Consider the following 19,174-nt stretch of genomic DNA (forward strand, 5'->3'; position numbering starts at 1 on the left):
CCATGTCAGCAGACAGTTTCACACGCACGGTTCACGGGCGGGCGTCCCCTAGCCCGGAACTACACATAGGTCATGCAGGCATGAAAACAGCATGCAATTTCATTTGCAGGCAAGCACATAAAGATGCTATGCAATGCAGCATTGGCATGAGCAATTTCCGTTCATGAAACCATATAAGACCAGGCGTTTCCAGGCAAGTATATGCGATACCAGACCCAGTGGAAAGCCAATCCTCCAGGCGTTTCCGGGCATGTACACAAAGGCACAAGTCCCAGCGGAAAGCCAAGTCCTCCAGATATTCCGGGCATGATAACATCAAGTCCCAGCGGAATATCATATCCAACTATACAGCATGACGTGTGTCAATCACCTGCATAGGCATATTCCATAAGCCATGGACACCAATCCAATATGTACATAGTGTGAAAGCAAGAGTGAACCATTTGGGTGGCCAAATGGTGACAGACCCCCCCGCTTCTAAACAGTTGTCCGCAACTGAAATGCATCCAAATATGTCTCAAGCACATGCGGGCAATCCTTGAAGAACTCTTCATCTACCCATTTAGCATCAATGGGAAGATAGTTCTTAAACTTCACAAGGTAACGCCTCACAACTTTGCCTGCAGCAAGCTTGCGTTCCTTGTGATACACAATCTGCTCTGGCTGCAAGATCTCCTCAAGCTCATCCACTTCTGGTGGATCCTCAATGACCATTTCACTGGGCTTCGGCCCTACATACTTGCGAAGGAGACTCACATGAAAAGCATTGTGTATGTGCCAATGACTAGGTAATGCCAATCTGAAAGCCACTTCATTGATCTTCTCGATCACTTGAAAAGGTCCATAGTACCTAGTTGCAAGCTTAGGATATGCACCCTGTTTGCCAGGCCTCTTTGCAAGTCTTGCTTTCTCAAATTTCAGCAATACCCAATCATTCTCTTTAACATCCAATTGCCTTCTATGCTTGTCGGCAGCCTTTTTATGCTTGTCTTGTGACCTTGCAATGGCTGTCCGCACCTGAGCAAAAGCAATATCCAAGTCTCTTACATACTCATCAGCTGCAAATATCTCATCCTTTGTGCGAAGGATGGGTGGCAAAACCACCTTACCATAAACAATCTCAAACGGGGCCTTTCCCGTAGATGCATGCACCGTGTTGTTGTATGCAAATTCCACAAGCGGTAAGTACTTCTCCCAAGAAGACTTCTGATCCGCCACATAACATTTCAAGAGATCCAACACGGCTGAATTTGCAGCCTCACTTTGCCCATCCGTTTGAGGGTGATAAGCTGATGAGAAGTCCAATTTGGTACCCATATTATCAAATAAGGCCCGCCAAAAGAGACTTGTAGTCCTGGGATCTCTATCCCCCACAATGGACTTCGGCATTCCATGATGTTTGAACACTTGTGCAAGATATATTTTAACCATATGCTCAGCTTTGATGGTCTTTTTGACCGGCAAGAAATGAGCTTGCTTGCTAAACCTGTCCACAATTGTCCAAATTGCATCATTACCCTATTGGGTACGTGGCAAGTCCATAATGAAATCCATTGTAATACTTTCCCATGGCTGCGTGGGAATAGGCAATGGGTGAAGCAAACCTAGTGCCTTTTGCCTATCAAATTTGACCTTTTGACAGGTGATACATGCATGTACATGTGCCTCTATGTCCTTCCGCATACCTGGCCAAAAGAAATACCGCTCAATCATGTGCGTAGTAGGCATTATGCCTCTATGACCAGCATATGGAGGAGCATGGCACTCATCCAAAACCTTTTGCCTCATGTCAGACACCACACATAGGCAATTATCTTTCATGAGATAACCCTCTTTGATCACATATGAGGCATGTGCATGACCAGCCATCAAATCAGCCCAAATAGTGGCAAAATCAGCATCCGTATGATACAAATCACGCATGGTAGACAAGTCCCCATGAGAGGCAACCGAGATAGCTGCTACATACGGCTTTCGTGACAATGCATCGGCCACTACATTCTTCTTTCCCGGGGTGTGCAAGATCTGAAAATGAAACATAGAGAGGAAATTGGCCATCCTCATATGCTTCTCTGACAATTTAGTTTGAGTAAGAAAATATCTCAAACTCTGGTGATCTGTCTTCACAGTGAAATCAGCCCCAAGAAGGTAATGTTTCCATATAGTAAGTGCATGAATTACAGCCAAGAGCTCTTTCTCATAAATGCCAAGAGATAGCTCTGCATCATGCAATCTACGACTCTCATAAGCCACGGCATGTCCCTCTTGATTAAGGACAGCCCCTATGCAATTTCCAGATGCATCACATTCCACACAAAAAGGCTTTTGCAAATCCGGAACGATCAACACTGAACCATGAGTAGTTGCATCTTTCAATTTGAGGAATGCATCTCTCTCTACATTAGTCCATTTGAACACGGCCTTCTTCTTTGTCAAATCATGCAAAGGAGAAGCAATCCATGCAAAGTGCCGAATGAACCTGCGGTAGTAAGAGCATAATCCAAGAAAACTGCGGATCTCATGCACTGAACTCAATTCGGGCCAATTCCGAATTGCATCAATCTTTGCAGGATCCATCCGCACTCCATCTTTGGACACAATATGCCCAAGATAATGTATCTCTGATAAGAAGAACTCACTCTTCTTTGCATTTATGAAGAGTTTATGCTTATGGAGCTCTTCAAAAACAATAGCCAAATGAGCTTTATGCTCTTCTTCAGTCTCTTCGAGAAGACTAGTATGTCATCAAAGAAGACACCTGTAAATTTCCTGTACCCACGGAATATGCGATCCATCATTCTATTGAATGTAGCCGGGGCATTTGTAAGACCAAAAGGCATAACAAGATACTCATAAAGCCCAAATGCTGTCCTGAAAGCAGTTTTGTGTACATCCCGAGGCACTACACGCACTTGATGATATCCACTCTTGAGATCAATTCGGCTAAAGCATGCCGATCCATCCAACTTGTCAAGGATGTTGTCTATGCGTGGAATCGGAGACCGATTCTTGATGGTAAGCTTATTCAAAGCTCTATAATCCACACACATACGAAAGGATCCATCCTTCTTTTGAACCAAGAGGACGGGTGAACAATATGGGGAAGAGCTTGGCCGAACCAAACCCTTCTCAAGAAGCTCATTTACTTGCTTCATGATCTCCTCTTTTTGGGATGCACTTACACGATAGGCTGGCCTATTAGGTGGTGAGCTACCCGGCACAAGATCAATGCGATGATCTTCCGGTCGTACAGGTGGTAACTCATCAGCAAAACAATCATTGTGCTCTTGCAAAAATTTCAGCCTATCATTACTAAGAGTGTTTACATGTACATTATTTTTCTCAACATGATCTCGTACAAAAATCAAGTACGCAAAAACACTCTTTTTCATTACTTTCTTAATTTGTACATGAGATACAAGGGGAATGGTATCACCCTCTTCACCAGCATCAATTACATGTTCTCGGCCTTTATGTATGAAGGTGATCCTGTTAGTCTTGTAAGCCTTGCACGGATCAATACGTGTATGCCAAGGCTTTCCAAGCAATACATCACAGCCATTCAAAGGCGCCACAAGAAAATCCTCATGATCCACATAGCCTTGAATGTGTATGCGCAACTTGCCAAAAATAGGCATGACCTGCACTTCTCTACCAACAAAGGCAGCCCCTGCTTCAATTTGAGGACCCATGTCCTCCACTTCAATACCCAAAGCAGCTGCCATCTGAGTGGATATGAAATTCTCCGATGCACAATCATCAAACATGAACAAAGCGGGTTGATCTTTGAGCTGTCCCCAAGCTTTACATACAACCCTATCTTTGCTATCATGTGAAGTGTTGCCCTGCACATCCGGAACCATATGCACATTAGGCTTCGGTACATTAGCATTTTCAGCTTTGTTCTTCTTATTTGGGCATGCTCTTGCCATGTGCTCAGTGCTGCCACAAGTAAAGCATTTGCCTTCACGCATATATTGCTCCTTCTTCTCAGCACTAAGACCAAAGTTTGCCGGCTTATAAGGGCGCTTGTTAGCAAACTTATTTTCAGCTTTTGGACCTGATTTGGCTTGGTTTTGGTCCCTTTTAGGTGGCTGTCCATCATTTTGCAGGTTTTGGACAGCCCTCTCTTTGCCTTGAAATGAGGGTTTAGCCTTATTGGATCGACTCAATTTGAGTTCCAATTGCTCGGTGGTGGTGGCGGCTGCGATTAATTGGTGTAAGGTATGACAAGGATACATTTGTAATCCCACTTTGTACACGGGTTGCAATCCCGATTGAAACCTTCTCTTCCTTTCCGCCTCGGTGACATGCATAAATGGAGACACCTCCAAAAGCACTTTCCAAAACTTTTGTACATATGCATTTACCGATTCCCCCTCATTTTGCTTTACCCAATCCCACTTCATTGTTATCTCATTCAATGCATTGGGAGGCAAGAATTGAGCATAAAACCTCTCCTTGAACTCTTTCCATGATCTAACAGGACTCGGTGAGAGCTTCTCCGTGAGCCACCAATGGGCAGCAGTGCCTTTCATGAACATGCTTACATGCCGGATCATGGATTTCTGAGTGAAATCCTCATCACTGAAAGCAATATCAAACTGGGCAATAAAAGCAAGTGCCTTTGATGCATCATTTTTGGACCAAAAGGTGATGCATAAGGCATAGATACATGTGCCCTGTAAGCATGAGGCATGGCTGGCCCCTCAACATGCATTGATACATTTTCAGCCATAGCTTCTCCCTCACGAGCACACTCGAAGGCATGAGTGGCATGAGAGATACGCGGAATACCTGTACCAACAGAAAACTGCAGCCCATGTTGCATGTGTTGTGCATGTACATTTTCAGCCGGCAATGGCATTTGACATACATTTTGACCACTGCCATAAACATTGTATCCTTCACGGGCTACATGAGATATTCCTGCATGGCGTGAAGTCACTCATTGTTCCTCTCCCATAGGATGGAGATTCATCCTCTTAGACATAACTTCTTGTTCGGGCACTTGTGGGGATTCCAAGACATGTGGGATGCTTGCCTTTTCTGCATAGGCATCCTCGGTACGAGCCAAGTATGCACGTGCTGCATCCCTCGGTTGCATGTGCAACTCTTGAGCAATCATTGCCATTGCATGATCCATATAAGATTCAGCTTTCTTGGCCTTCAAACGATCATGTACCAATGGATCCTCGCGGCGATAGAGATTGAATTCTTCTTGTTGTGCATGGAGAAGAGCCTGCATACGAGTAAGTTCAGCTCTCAAGACTATGGACTCTTCTTCTTGCATCTTCTCTTTGCCACGAGACGGCTGTCCCACATATTCATGTTCCCTATTATGCACCACATGAGTTTCCTCATCCTGTAAAGCATTGGAGGCATGCATTTCATTGTCCCTGCCACTTGTATTAGCATCTCCAACATTCATTGTAAGGCTGTCCATAATGTTCTAAGTGTAGAGATAGCTAGTGTTCACGGTGATCGTCTCTCACGATAGAAGTGAAAGAAAACCGTATGCTCTCATACCAATGTAACTTGGTTGAACACAATGCTAATCAATACACTTAAATACACTAAGATTTGAAGGACACTTGCTCAAATACAAGAAGTAAATTGCTGAATTTGACAAGAGGCACACAATGAGCCGGAACGGCCGACCCCTCCCTTGAGTAAATTGTATTACTATTGGAGAAATTCAATACATAGTTTCACGGGCATCCATTGCCAAATCCTCCATGCCAATGCATATGAAATTCAACATTTAGAAAACAATGGTATGTCGATGTAGATCACCAAGGAGCTGCCTTGATGCCCGGCCCGACTTCAGTGCCCATATTCTCTACCATTGGCTCTATGTTCTACCAAGCAAGGTAGCAACATCTTCAAGAGCACATAGGACAAGAGAAATACTACACAGGGCGGCTAAACAAGGAGTCCTGCCCTTCTACTGAGTAAGTAATGACAATACATTGTCCAATTACCTTACCAGTCTTCATAGAAGTTGTTGCAAGCGGAAGCCTTCGCGTTGGAAGCTTTAGAAGTGTTGATATCTTCGATTTGCCGCAATCCTTCGCGACAAAAGTCTTCAAGAGGATGAAGGGAACCTTGGGAAAGCTTCCCCTATGGTTCAACTTGAGAAAGGAAGGCTGAAATTAGGGTTTTCAGCAAAAAGACCAGAAATTACAGCAAAAATGAGAGCTGTTTTGCTGAATTTCAGTCATTGGGAGTGAGTAGGAGAGTGATTAGCACTTGGAAACACCCTTGGAAGCTTGGAAAACACCCTAGCAAGTTGGGTATGGCTATGGAGAGCTTGGAAATGGAGAGAAATGGTGGAAAAACAGAGTTTTCAGCCTCCAAAAATCCTCATGAAGAGAAAACACGAATTTCTCTTAATAAGTAAGTGAATTGGGGTCCAATCAGGTGAAGGGACATGGGGAGATGCCCATTTATGAGTAAAAAGGGAGGATCAGGTCCTGGACATTGAGTCTTGTCCGCCTCGGGACTTCAGTGAGTGTGAACTTGGAAGCGGTCATAATTTATAAGTGACTTTTGGCCGCCCAAACTTTAATGAAGTGGGAACGCACTCACTTATAAATATTAGCTAAGTCCTAAGGGCTATTTGAGCCTAGATTGGGTAATACTTACCACCTGTTCACATGCCACACAACCATGTCAGCAGACAGTTTCACACGCACGGTTCACGGGCGGGCGTCCCCTAGCCCGGAACTACACATAGGTCATGCAGGCATGAAAACAGCATGCAATTTCATTTGCAGGCAAGCACATAAAGATGCTATGCAATGCAGCATTGGCATGAGCAATTTCCGTTCATGAAACCATATAAGACCAGGCGTTTCCAGGCAAGTATATGCGATACCAGACCCAGTGGAAAGCCAATCCTCCGGGCGTTTCCGGGCATGTACACAAAGGCACAAGTCCCAGCGGAAAGCCAAGTCCTCCAGATATTCCGGGCATGATAACATCAAGTCCCAGCGGAATATCATATCCAACTATACAGCATGACGTGTGTCAATCACCTGCATAGGCATATTCCATAAGCCATGGACACCAATCCAATATGTACATAGTGTGAAAGCAAGAGTGAACCATTTGGGTGGCCAAATGGTGACAGACCCACTATCCAAGAAGATATTCACTAGTCGGGATGTGATTTTTGATGAAAAATCAGAAATATCCATGGCTGGTTATGATGCAAATCAGGCTGAAAATGATGTGTTTGAAGGTCTACTACCTATGGAGTTTCATTCCACAGTTGGTGATCCAACTCATGAGGGTACAGGACAGCCAGCAAATCATGAAGGTGGTGCAGAAATTCAGCAGCAAATTGAGCCAGAAGCTGAACCAAATATGGGGCAGCAGGCACCACAGGTCAGACACATACCTAGATGGTATTTGAGGACATTACAGGACAGCCATCTAGAGGGTCCTCTTGCTGGTCATACTCGTAGGGAGACACGGACCAATGAGCATGCACACATCATGGATTTGAATATGGTTATGGCAGCCAGTTTACAGGATGATGATGAGCCTGATTCATTTGTGGATGCACGAGACAATGTGCATTGGAACAAAGCCATGCAGGATGAGCTTGATTCTATTAAAAGGAATCAAACATGGGATTTGGTTGATCTGCCCAAAGGCAAGAAAGCCATTGGTACTAAATGGGTCTATAAGTTGAAAAGACATGCAGATGGATCCATTGACAGGTACAAAGCCCGTCTAGTTGCAAAGGGCTATGCACAGAAGAAGGGCATTGATTATGAGGAGACATTTGCTCCTACATCCCGTATGTCAACACTTAGGTGTGTCATTGCATTGGCTGCACATCGTGGTTGGGTTGTTCACCAGTTGGACATAAAGACTGCTTTCCTACATGGGGACCTCGAGGAGGAAGTTTATGTATATCAGCCCCGAGGTTTTGCAGAACATGGTCATGAAGGGAAAGTATGCAAGCTGAAAAAGGCCTTGTATGGTTTGAAACAAGCTCCACTTGTGGTAGCAAAGAGCACATGTTTAGACAGTGCCCTGACCGCAAACCAAAGCATGAGAACAAGCAAACCAAGGCTAATGTACATACAATTCCCGATGTTCAGGGAAACACTGAACATGATGCAAAAGAGCGAATGGTATGCAAGGCTTGGGGTCAAATCAAGGATCAGCCCGCCCTATTCATGTTTGATGACTGTGCAACCGATAACTTCATCTCTATGCAAACGGCAGCTGCATTGGGTATTGAGGTTGAGAACATGGGACCTCAAATTGAAGCCGAAGCTGCATTTGTTGGTAAAGAGGTGCAGGTTACCCCATTGATAGGAAAGTTGCGCATACATATCAAGGGCTACCTTGATAATGAACATTTCCTAGTTGCACCACTAAATGGATGTGATATATTGTTGGGCAAGCCATGGCATCATAGGCTTGAGCCCCGCAAAGAGTACAAGACCAATATGATTTCTTTTATGCATAAAGGCCGCATGCATTTTATTAATGCTGGCAAAAAAGGGGATTCCATCCCACTTGTATCACACATCCAAATTAATAAAACAATGAAAAAGAGTCTTTCTGCGTACTTGGTTTTTGTTCGTGATAGCTTTGTGCCAAATCATCAAAATGTGGATGCTATGACTAATGATAGGCTGAATTTTCTTCATGCATTCAACGACTGTTTTGCTGATTCATTGCCAGGTGAATTACCTCCCCAAAGGCTCGAAGATCATCACATAGATCTTGTGCCAGGTAATTCTCCCCCTAACAAACCCGCATACCAAGTAAGTGCTACACAACAAGAAGAGATCATGAAGCAGGTAAATTAGCTTTTAGAGAAAGGTTTGGTTCAGCCCAGTTTCTCACCTTATTGCTCTCATGTGCTTCTTGTTCAAAAGAAAGACGGATCATTCCGCATGTGTGTGGACTATAGAGCTTTAAACAAGCTTACCATCAAGAACAGATTCCCAATTCCGTGAATTGATGATATTTTGGATAAGCTTGATGGCTCGGCTTGTTTTAGCCGACTTGATTTGAAGAGTGGTTATCACCAAATACGAGTGGTGCCACAAGATGTCCATAAAACTGCATTCAGGACAGCCTTTGGATTATATGAATTTTTGGTAATGCCTTTTGGTCTCACCAATGCTCCTGCTACATTTAATCGTATGATGGATAGGATATTCCGACTCCATCGCAAATTCACAGGAGTATTCTTTGATGATATCTTGGTTTTCTCTAAGAATGAGCAGGAACACAGAACTCATTTGGTCACAGTGTTCGAAGAGTTGCGGAAGCATAAACTTTTCATTAATGCCAAGAAAAGTGAGTTCTTCCTTTCAGAGATTCATTATTTGGGACACATTGTTGTTGGAAATAAGTGCACACTAGGTGTACTATTTCTCTAGTCTACATTTTGTCTAGTCTTAGTTTTTGTCTTGAGTCTTGAGTGTGTGTCATGTGGCACCTCCACATTTATCCCATAAGCACTCTTGCTCATGGTCTTGTACTTGGCCCTATTTATTCAGGGGTCACATCATGGAAATATATCTCTCAGTGTTTGCTTCATCTCTCTTGCAGTCTTCTTCCATGTTCTAGCTTAGTATGATACCATGCTAGATTTCTAACATGGTATCAGAGCATGTAGATCCCCTCTCCTCTCCTCTCAGTCTGCTGCAGCCCTAGCTTCGTCATCTCCATCTTCTCCTTTCAGTTTACCTCCCCGCTATCCTTCTCCGGCATCTCCCTTCAGCCTCTGGCCGCACCTCTACATCTGCCCCGTCTCTTCACTCTTGCTGCTGCGGAGGATCATCATGGTGCTACCGCTCCTGCTCAGTTCGGTCTGGACCTGTGCGCCACCTCTTCAACAGGCTGCACCCTCTTCTACACTCTGCCCGCCTACCTCTTCAGATGCTGCACACTTCTGCCCCGCCATTGCTGCTGCGCGCACTTCTCCAGCTGCTAATACGGGCCTGTTCATGGCGAGGTGCTGCTCCTGCTCATACGCAATCTCTGCCCCGCCATTCTGCCCGCGCTGCTTCTGTCTGCCCAGCCAATACTGCGCGCACCTCTCCAGCTTGCTGAAAATCTGCACGCTATCTTCTACAGCTGCTGCTCCTGGCCCCCGCCCTCTTCTACGCCATTATCTGCTCTCTCTGCCCACGAGCTCTGCCCCAAAATTCTGCACCTCTGCTCTCTCCGGTCTCTCTGGGTATCGTGGTTTTGTACTTCATCTCTTTCTATTTGCAGAATTCTCTGTTTGCAGCAGTCTCTCTCTCGGGTTACCCCTGAAAGGGTGGAAGACCTGAGGTAAAACCAAAATGGATTATCTTTCTATGCTGCAATATTCTTCAAAATTAATTTTCAGAACTACTCTCTATCTTGTACGGGATTAGACACTGCCAAGTATGGTAAGACCTTCCCATCTCTCACATATCTGTCTATGCTTTCATGCTATCTACCACCAATGATCACCAATGATGTAGATCATGGGGTAATGTCATGTCTATTTGGACTTATCTTTGTACCTACCCAAGAGGCATCCCTGCATTACTCACTCTAGCAGGAGGATTGCCCTTGAGGAGGGATTATTAGTCAAGGTCCATCTCTCTGTCTATCTACAATCAGTCAGTCTCTCTGTCTATGTGTCTATCTTGTGTGATCTTACAGTCATGTCTCTGACACTCTGTCTATCAGTCTATATGCCTCTCTTTTGTGGATTAGCTACCCACATTCTCTTGGCATTTCTGTCTATGTCCCCATTTATCTTCTATTTGTCAGACTCTCTTATGTCTATCTGACAGTCTCTCTCTTTGTGGGACCACTCTACTGGCTGATTGTCTCTCTCTTTGTATGTCTATGATCCACTTTTGTACCTACCCTTGTGGACCCATATGAGGATATCACTTGAGGAGGGTGTCTCAGGATCTGTCTGTCATGTCTTCTGTCTTGTCTCTCAGTCTATAGGTCTTTATGTCATTCTTCTAGTCTTGTCTTTTGTCTTCCTCCTAGTGTCCACTTAAGGAGGGTGTTGGAAATAAGTGCACACTAGGTGTACTATTTCTCTAGTCTACATTTTGTCTAGTCTTAGTTTTTGTCTTGAGTCTTGAGTGTGTGCCATGTGGCACCTCCACATTTATCCCATAAGCACTCTTGCTCATGGTCTTGTACTTGGCCCTATTTATTCAGGGGTCACATCATGGAAATATATCTCTCAGTGTTTGCTTCATCTCTCTTGCAGTCTTCTTCCATGTTCTAGCTTAGTATGATACCATGCTAGATTTCTAACAATTGTATCCAAGGATGGAGTTACAATGGATCCTGCAAAGATAGAGACCATTCCGAAATGGCCAGAATTGCGAAACGTACATCAAGTACGTAGTTTTCTGGGATTATGTTCGTATTATAGGCGTTTCATAAGGCATTTTGCTATGATGGCCACCCCTCTACATGATCTCACAAAGAAGAAAACCACTTTCAAATGGACTTCAAAAGAACAGGATGCTTTCTTGCAGCTCAAGCATGCTATCATATGTGGTCCAGTTTTGATTGTTCCTGACTTGCACAAGTCATTCGTAGTTGAATGTGATGCTTGTGGTGATTGTATAGGAGCTGTCCTAAATCAAGAAGGGCATGCAGTTGCATACGAGAGCCGTCTCGTTTGCATGATGCTGAGCTTCATATGGATATCTATGAGAAAGAGCTCTAGGCTGTAATTCATGCCTTAAAGATATGGAAACATTATCTTCTTGGGGCTGAATTTGTAGTCAAGACAGATCATCAAAGCTTGAGATATTTTCTATCTCAAACAAAGCTTTCAGAGATGCAGATGAGAATGGCAAACTTTCTTTCCATGTTTCATTTTCAGATTGTGCATACTCCAGGAAAGAAAAATGTGGTGGCCGATGCATTATCCAGGACGCCTTTTGTAGCTGCAGTCTCAGTGGCCTCTCATGGGGACTTATCTGCTATGCGAGATTTGTATCACTGGTCATAGGGGCATGAATTCGACTCTGGAGAAATTAGAACGGCAATACTATTGGCCAAAGATGAGGCGTGATGTGTTTTCATATTTTTTCAATGCTGTAACATTTGTCAAAAGGTGAAAGCTCCTCGTGGAAAGAAGATAGGGTTGTTACAGCCCTTGCCAATTCCTGAGGGTCCTTTCCAAGACATTTCCATGGGTGCTTATTCCTTGCAGAGCCAATGTGACTGCCGAGGATGTTGCCCAGTTGTTCATTCGGCATTGGTACCCAATTGGCGGGGTTCCTAGAACCATAGTGTCAGACCGAGATGCCAAGTTTACCTGTCATTTTTGGAGGGCATTGTTTAATAATTTTGGTACTAAGTTGAATTTTTCCAGTGCATTCCACCCACAGACAGATGGCCACACAGAGATATACAACCAATTGGCCTTTGATGTGCTGAAGTGTTATGTCCACGATCAGCATAGGCTATGAATTAGTACAGCAAAGGCTTCCGCGCATGCGACACCGATGTATCAAATGGATGTTAAATCTGCATTCCTGAATGGTGACTTGCAAGAGGAGATCTATGTTGAGCAACCTCCAAGCGGGAAGGCCTTGTATGGTTTGAGCTTACTCCATTTCTTTTTGGGATTGGAGATTTGGCAAACCCAGAGGGGGTTCTTTGTTTCTCAGCAGCGGTATGTTCATGAGTTGTTGGAGGCCTTTGGGATGGAGAACTGCAAGCCTATTTCATCTCCAATGGACCCGAATACCAAACTTACTGTACATGATCCTTGTGAGCATGTTGATGCCTCTTTGTATCAGAAACTTGTAGGTTCATTGATTTGGTTGCTAAACACTAGATTGGACTTGAGTTTTCCAATGGGGCTATTGAGCTCATTTATGCAGACACCTTTGAAGACTCATTGGGAAGTAGGATTGCGAATCTTGCAGTACCTACAAGGTACGAAGGATCTTGGACTCTTTTATGACACTGGAAGGATCGAAGGACCAAATCAAACTTCGAGGTTGGAGTGACTCTAATTGGGGAGGAGATCCAGACACGAGGAGATCTACTTCAGGATACCGCTTTACCCTTGGCTCAAGAGCGATTTCTTGGAGCAGTAAGAAGCAGCCAACTCTTGCCTTCTCTTCCACAGAGGCAAAATATCGGGCTACTTGTGGTGCTGCTTGCGAGGTGGTATGGCTTAGGAGGTTACTTGGCGACATTGTGTTTACAGAGAAGGAACCCACGGTCATCCAGTGCGACAACCAGAGTTGTATAGCTATTGCTCGAAACCCGGTCTTCCATGCCCGGACCAAGCATATAGAGATACAATATCACTTTGTTCGAAAGAAGATTTTGGATGGTGACATCTTGCTAGTTTTTTGTTCGACAGAGGACAATGCGGCAGACCTCTTCACGAAGCCTCTACCTCAACAGATGCTCCGTCAGCACTCCAACCCACATCTAGGAACCGAGAGGGGGTGTTAGCAGTCATCTCATGTCTGTACCTATTGCGGGCCTTGCCCCCCCACTCATTTGTACCGGATCTACTCTTGTGTATAGTTGAGTTTGACACCATCACTCCTCTCTCGCTATTCTACAGTTTTCTGCTCTCTGATTTCTCTCTCTTTTCTGCTGCACATTCCGACAACCTGGGGATCCTGTGTGGAGAGCAACAACCAAAAACTCAATGATTCTTTCATTCTTACTAAATATTGTTGGACTTAAAAAATCTTATTAGATATGCTACCTATTGAACACCATGCTACCCTTTTGTGCTCTCAAAGATCTAAACCTTCAGAAGTCCTCTCCCCAAGCTGCAACCCAGGGCTAGTCTGTTGTTTCTGGCCCTTCTAAAACTCTTGGGTAGACTCTGTTGCTTTTCTAGATTGGTATCTCACACAGCACACCACACCAAAGAGACTAGATTTGTCAAAAGGCAAGAGAAGGGAGTTCTATTTATGAGCTTTAAAATGGAGAATCTACTAGCGTTATTTGTGTTAAGCATTCACACATGCATGCCAGCCTACTACTACTGGCTTTGGGACCCTTGCCTCACACTCCCAAGGAATCTTTTGTCCTTTCAAGAATTAGTAGTCATGACATCTTTAATTTGTCTTCTATGCCAGCCCCAGCATGACACATGCATCTGAGAGTTAAAGATGAAACATGTAACATCCTCTTCTGCTTATCTCAGAGCAGTGGATAGAACGGTGTCCCGTATGCTCTGCCTGAATTAACATCAATTGCCAACGAAAGCTGTAGACTAACAAGAATGCCACTTACCTCTTTCTTCTTCAAACGAACCACAAAAACCAACTCAGTTGCAGTCGAGGCCTCTACTTTGTGCTTGATTTCCAGAAACTTTTGAGCTTCCTTGGTTACCCAATAGCCCATACGGATCCACGCCGTAAGCAAGCATGTCTGTGAAAACGTCCACCAAAAAAAAAAAAGGCAACTCTTGATACTTCACATCAGTTAGACTACACTATTAGTAATGGGACCTTTAGAGGAAACAAGTACCTCTGCCTCATCCATTCCCAACCTCAACACTCGACCTGCAACATCCGCATACCATGTACTTTTGCCATCATGACCCCATTCCTGTGTTATTTCTGCATTAGAAAACCTCTCGTAGAACCGTCCATCCATGCACCACTTCATGTACCAATCGCTCGGTATTCCCCATGTTGTGGTTTTGCCTGCCCACAATCACATTCTGTTGCATGGTCTAATCAAGAGCCTAGATACTAAGAAAACAGACAACCATATCATGAAACCCACCTGAAAGACTCATGTGCTCTTCCGGGCAATACTCGTACAGGCCCATAGCTGTGAAAATGCGTTGAAGATCCTCATGCACGGCTGCACTGTAAATTGATTCTGCTTCAGTAATCGGCACACAATGCCCACATATTTACTTGGGCTATTTCGATCAAACGAAAGATGATTTCGGTGGGTTGAAGCCAATGACCGAACAGAGCCAATGAAAAAAACACCTTGCATTTACTTTCAGCTGAAAGTAAATGCAAAAAAACACCTTGCATTTACTTTCAGCTGTGACATGCCGATGCATGCAGTCTCAGTGCCATGAGTTTGCTAGCCTCATGACATCAATTGTTTTTATTCATTGAAAATTGAACACACGTACAAACACACTCTTGTACAGAACTACATTTAGGGCCATTTCTATTATTCTTTATGTGTATACACATATATACTAATTTATTTATTTCATAGTTTTTTTCACTCTCATATGGAAAATATTCCATACTTCCGTACCCATATGCGAATGGTCACATATGAAATAACTTTTCATACTCCAGAAAATGTTTTGTATCTTCTCTAGACAGAGATTAGTTGTCAATGTGTGAAAGTCATGACGGATGAAACATGGTTAATTTGTGAAAACTATGATAGACCATCTATCATGGCTTTCACATACTTTAAGTCTCTCATAGTTCACTTCTTTGAAAATGGCATGTCTACCCTTTAATTTAAGAATCAAGTATGAAATCCCACGTATGGAATTTCTCCAAGGTTTGAACCATACTTATTTCATAGTTCCAAACTCATACACGTATGTCGTATGGTTGCCGTATGAAAAAACTATGCCTACAAGTGACAGGTTTTGGCATTTGTCCACTCCACACTCCCTAGTCCCTACTTATGTAACATGTTACATGATACATCATAGATCATACATGTATGATGTAAACAAGTTACATTAATATAAAGTCCGGAGTTTGGATTCTGGCTCTACATCATTTATGTTTTTTCTAATCCCAAAATCTTTGCAGTTTCAAGTTTCTTTGGTTTTTTGTGTCATATGTAGCATGTTTTTCCTTAAATTTAGGGTGCCTTATGGATACCATAAGTATGGAATTTCTTGGGAGTGTGAACCGTACTTTTTTTGTACTTCCATACCCGTATGCATTTGCTGTATGGTTGCCGTATGGAAAAACTATGATTTATTTGAATTCATATTTTTTTTATACATGCAAAAAATAATAATGGCTGTTCGTGATGTCACATTCACCTCGGTGATTGCTGAGAATTCCCCCTTGTCTCCTCTTGCAATTCGGCGTTTCCTGCCACTTCAAACGAACAAACACACGTGCGCACAAACACACACACATTTTAAACCCAACTAACAAAATACGTAGAAACCGGATTTCTTTGTGAATAGAAATTTGCAAAACCCTCATCTCTTTAAAGCATTGAAATTAATCAGTAATTTCTATGGTTAGAAAAGAAGGTAACCCTAATTTAGAAAACCTGCAGCAAGCGAGGCTAGTGATCTTTGTGCGCCCATTTGATAGTAAGGTGGCCATCTTCTTCCAGTTGGGGAACGCAGGCTTGTTCTGCAGATGGCCGAAGTGCAGGTCGACGAGGTCCTCCTGCTGAAAGCAACACCCGCCAAAACAGCTCTTCTCATGGACGCAGATATTGCCATCTCCATCTCCAGACGCTCACTAAGAGCAGCTATGGCTCTGCATGGGTCATCTAAGCCCTAGCTGGTAGGAATAGTGTGCACCACTTTCCCAACTCTCTGGCCGCTTGCAGACTCGGGCGGCAGATAAAAAGTTCAACGTGTGCCTCACGCAATATGGCAGTGTAGCCACAGGCTGAAATTACACCAAAATATCTTGCCTATGACCTTGGAGACATGGTCACGGGAATAAGGCCCGTTAGACATACCCCACCGCCCATGTATGGGCGAAGGAGATTGCATGCCCATGAATTATGGGCGGTGGATACCCTCACCACATCAGCAGGGGTATGGCGATGTGTAATGAGTCCAAATGACACATTATGAATCAGGAGGGATCTAAGGCTAAAAAGAGGCATCGCAATCTTGCCTTATCTAGATCGTCGGATTCCTGTTGGGCAAGTGAACTAGGGGTGAACTCAAGGTATACCATGGGGATTTTTGGGACTTATAAGATTTTGGAGGGATTGAGCTCAATGCAAAAGCGGATTCGAACTTGGAAACAGCTGCTCAAGCTTTCAACATCTAACCACTATGCTATACTTTCCAACATGTTGTGGAGAGTATTTTTAAATTTAAATCTTGATATTTTGGTCCCTAGTTCACTCTTACCGAAAAATGTTTCCCTAGCACCAAAATACAGTGATTAGTATTGATTAATCTCATTGATTAGCAAAATAATCCTCTGTTTTGTGTGTAGAAAACAGAGTATGCGGGGAGTCCAGATCTAGGGCCTAAGAGTTGAGCTCAACCCCTTTCAAGGCCATCAATAGCAATTAGTCTAGTAGAGGATTAAGCCAAGAAACACAAGATTTGACCAAACATTGAATGCTTAATCTTTGTTTTACCAAAGTCACCTGTAGATTTGAAGGAGAGCTTGGATCTCACTGTAGACTTGATGACATCAAAAACAGTCTTCACCAGCTTGTAGACCACCCTTGAAAACCCCTAGGGCCAAGAGGAATCAAAGCAATGTCTTCTGGTGCAGACAAGATCTCAAATTTGCTTTAGAAAAAAGGCGCCTAAAAAAACGCAGAAATCTGCAGCTCTGCGCGGGCAGTTTGATGATTTGTCTTGATGGGCTGGAGCATAGGGCTTGTGGCTATGTGTGGCTAAAGGCTTGAAGCCTATTGTTAAGCCTGGAGGGAGATCAAGCCCCTCCACCAGCTGGGGGTACAGAAGCTCTTTGAAAAAAGAGGTTAAAAAAACTTGATTATCTACTAATCCTGATTAGTTAGGTGATTAGTAAGATAATGGACTCATAAATTTGATGGATTCTAAGCTAGGCTCTGATACCATGTTAAATTTATAGCAATATGATGAGCTATGGTGGATCAAATGCTAGAATCAACATCATTAAAAAAGAGATTAGACGATAATTAAGACGTGATTAGTGAGCAATTAACTGATAGCTTAATATAGGCATGGATAATCAAAAACCAACAAATTCTCATTAGGCCAATGCCTCAATTTATAGAGTTTACATCCAAGCATCTAATCCCAATGATCTCTCCTTGATTCACTCCACCTCTTTTGCTTGATTCTCTCCACCTCTTCCCATAATATCTCCACATCTCCTAAATCTTCTCATGCTACCCTTTATTCTCTTCCAGTAGATACTTCTCACGTTTTCACAGCTTCTCTCTCATTTATAGATTCTCTTTTATAGCCTCTTGCTAAGGGCTTGTTCCTGCACACACCCTATTCACTTGTATTTCAAAAGAATATATGTAAAAGTCATCGAATGTTTATGTAATATATATACACATGTAAATATCTCTCCCTCTCAAAAAAAAAAGATGAAATCTAACACAAGAGATTGATGTCACCATGTTACGACCCTTACACGTGGCAAGACATGAGACACGTACACACTGATACGCGGGATTTACATGCTAGTAATGCGTGGGACACGCGGGCGTTATGTGGGAAAACCAATGGCGGCGTACTATTACACGTCATCACTTATAATAATAAGTGTGAACGGGTAACGTTCGTGGGTGACGGTTGTAGGCCACAAAGACCCAATGATGTGGAGCATGGGGGTACCAATGGGGGCACAAGGGGCACATGAGTATTGTGTGTGGCCGGTAAGGTACATATATATGCCCGGGGTCACTGGATAATGGTTGGGTGGTTAAACATGGTATACCAAGCTAGGTTTTGTTTAGCTATTTTTTAGTTCTTCTTCTTCTCTCTCATGTTTTTTACATGAGACTAGAGAGCTAGAGCTCCTTGCATGGAAGCCTAACATTTGGTACCAAAGCTTAGGGTTTTATTCTTGGCTATGGGGGCATGTTTGAGCTTGCAAGGCCGTGGAGATTTGCTCATCGCCACAAACATTAGTCCGTCGTTTTTTCGTTCGATGCTCTTCCATCCATCGACACTAGGTTTTCGTCCATTATCGTGCTATTGCCGTTCCGTTCATAGCAAACGTCATTCCATCATTGATGTCAACTATCGCCTGTAGGTGGTGGCTAAGCCACAAGCACCAAGGTGTGGTGCTTGTGCTTCTTACATAGCCATGCCACCTCTCTCTCTCTCTCTCTCTCTCTCTCTCTCTCTCTCTCTCTCTCTCTCTCTCTCTCTCTCTCTCTCTCTCTCTCTCTCTCTCTCCTGTTACGCAGCCGTGTCTTCATCGCCATCTGGTCACCGTCAAGTCTCAACAAAAAAAAAAGCCACATCTTTGACCTAAAGCTT

General features: G+C 43.6%; 1 protein-coding gene across 2 annotated transcripts in view; it reads right to left on the reverse strand.

The window, feature by feature from the left end:
- The window catches only part of LOC147634276 (uncharacterized), a 38,938-nt gene extending 22,364 nt beyond the window's left edge, over positions 1-16,574 (reverse strand). The window contains exons 1-5 of one of the 2 annotated variants that reach the window (XM_086805405.1): positions 16,261-16,574; positions 16,022-16,073; positions 14,767-14,852; positions 14,506-14,684; positions 14,269-14,406 (exon numbers count right to left, since the gene is read on the reverse strand). In XM_086805405.1, coding sequence (XP_086661531.1) covers positions 14,269-14,406; positions 14,506-14,684; positions 14,767-14,852; positions 16,022-16,073; positions 16,261-16,444 — 639 coding nt within the window. In that variant the 5' untranslated portion in view covers positions 16,445-16,574. Of the gene's footprint in view, positions 1-14,268; positions 14,407-14,505; positions 14,685-14,766; positions 14,853-16,021; positions 16,080-16,260 lie in introns of both variants that reach the window. The other variant, XM_086805404.1, reaches the window with a different exon arrangement.
- Positions 16,575-19,174: the final 2,600 nt, after the last annotated feature.

Source organism: Cibotium barometz, chromosome 11 (genome assembly GCF_041138505.1).
Source record: "Cibotium barometz isolate CiBa-2024 chromosome 11, ASM4113850v1, whole genome shotgun sequence".
In the NCBI taxonomy this organism is placed as follows: Eukaryota; Viridiplantae; Streptophyta; class Polypodiopsida; order Cyatheales; family Cibotiaceae; genus Cibotium; species Cibotium barometz.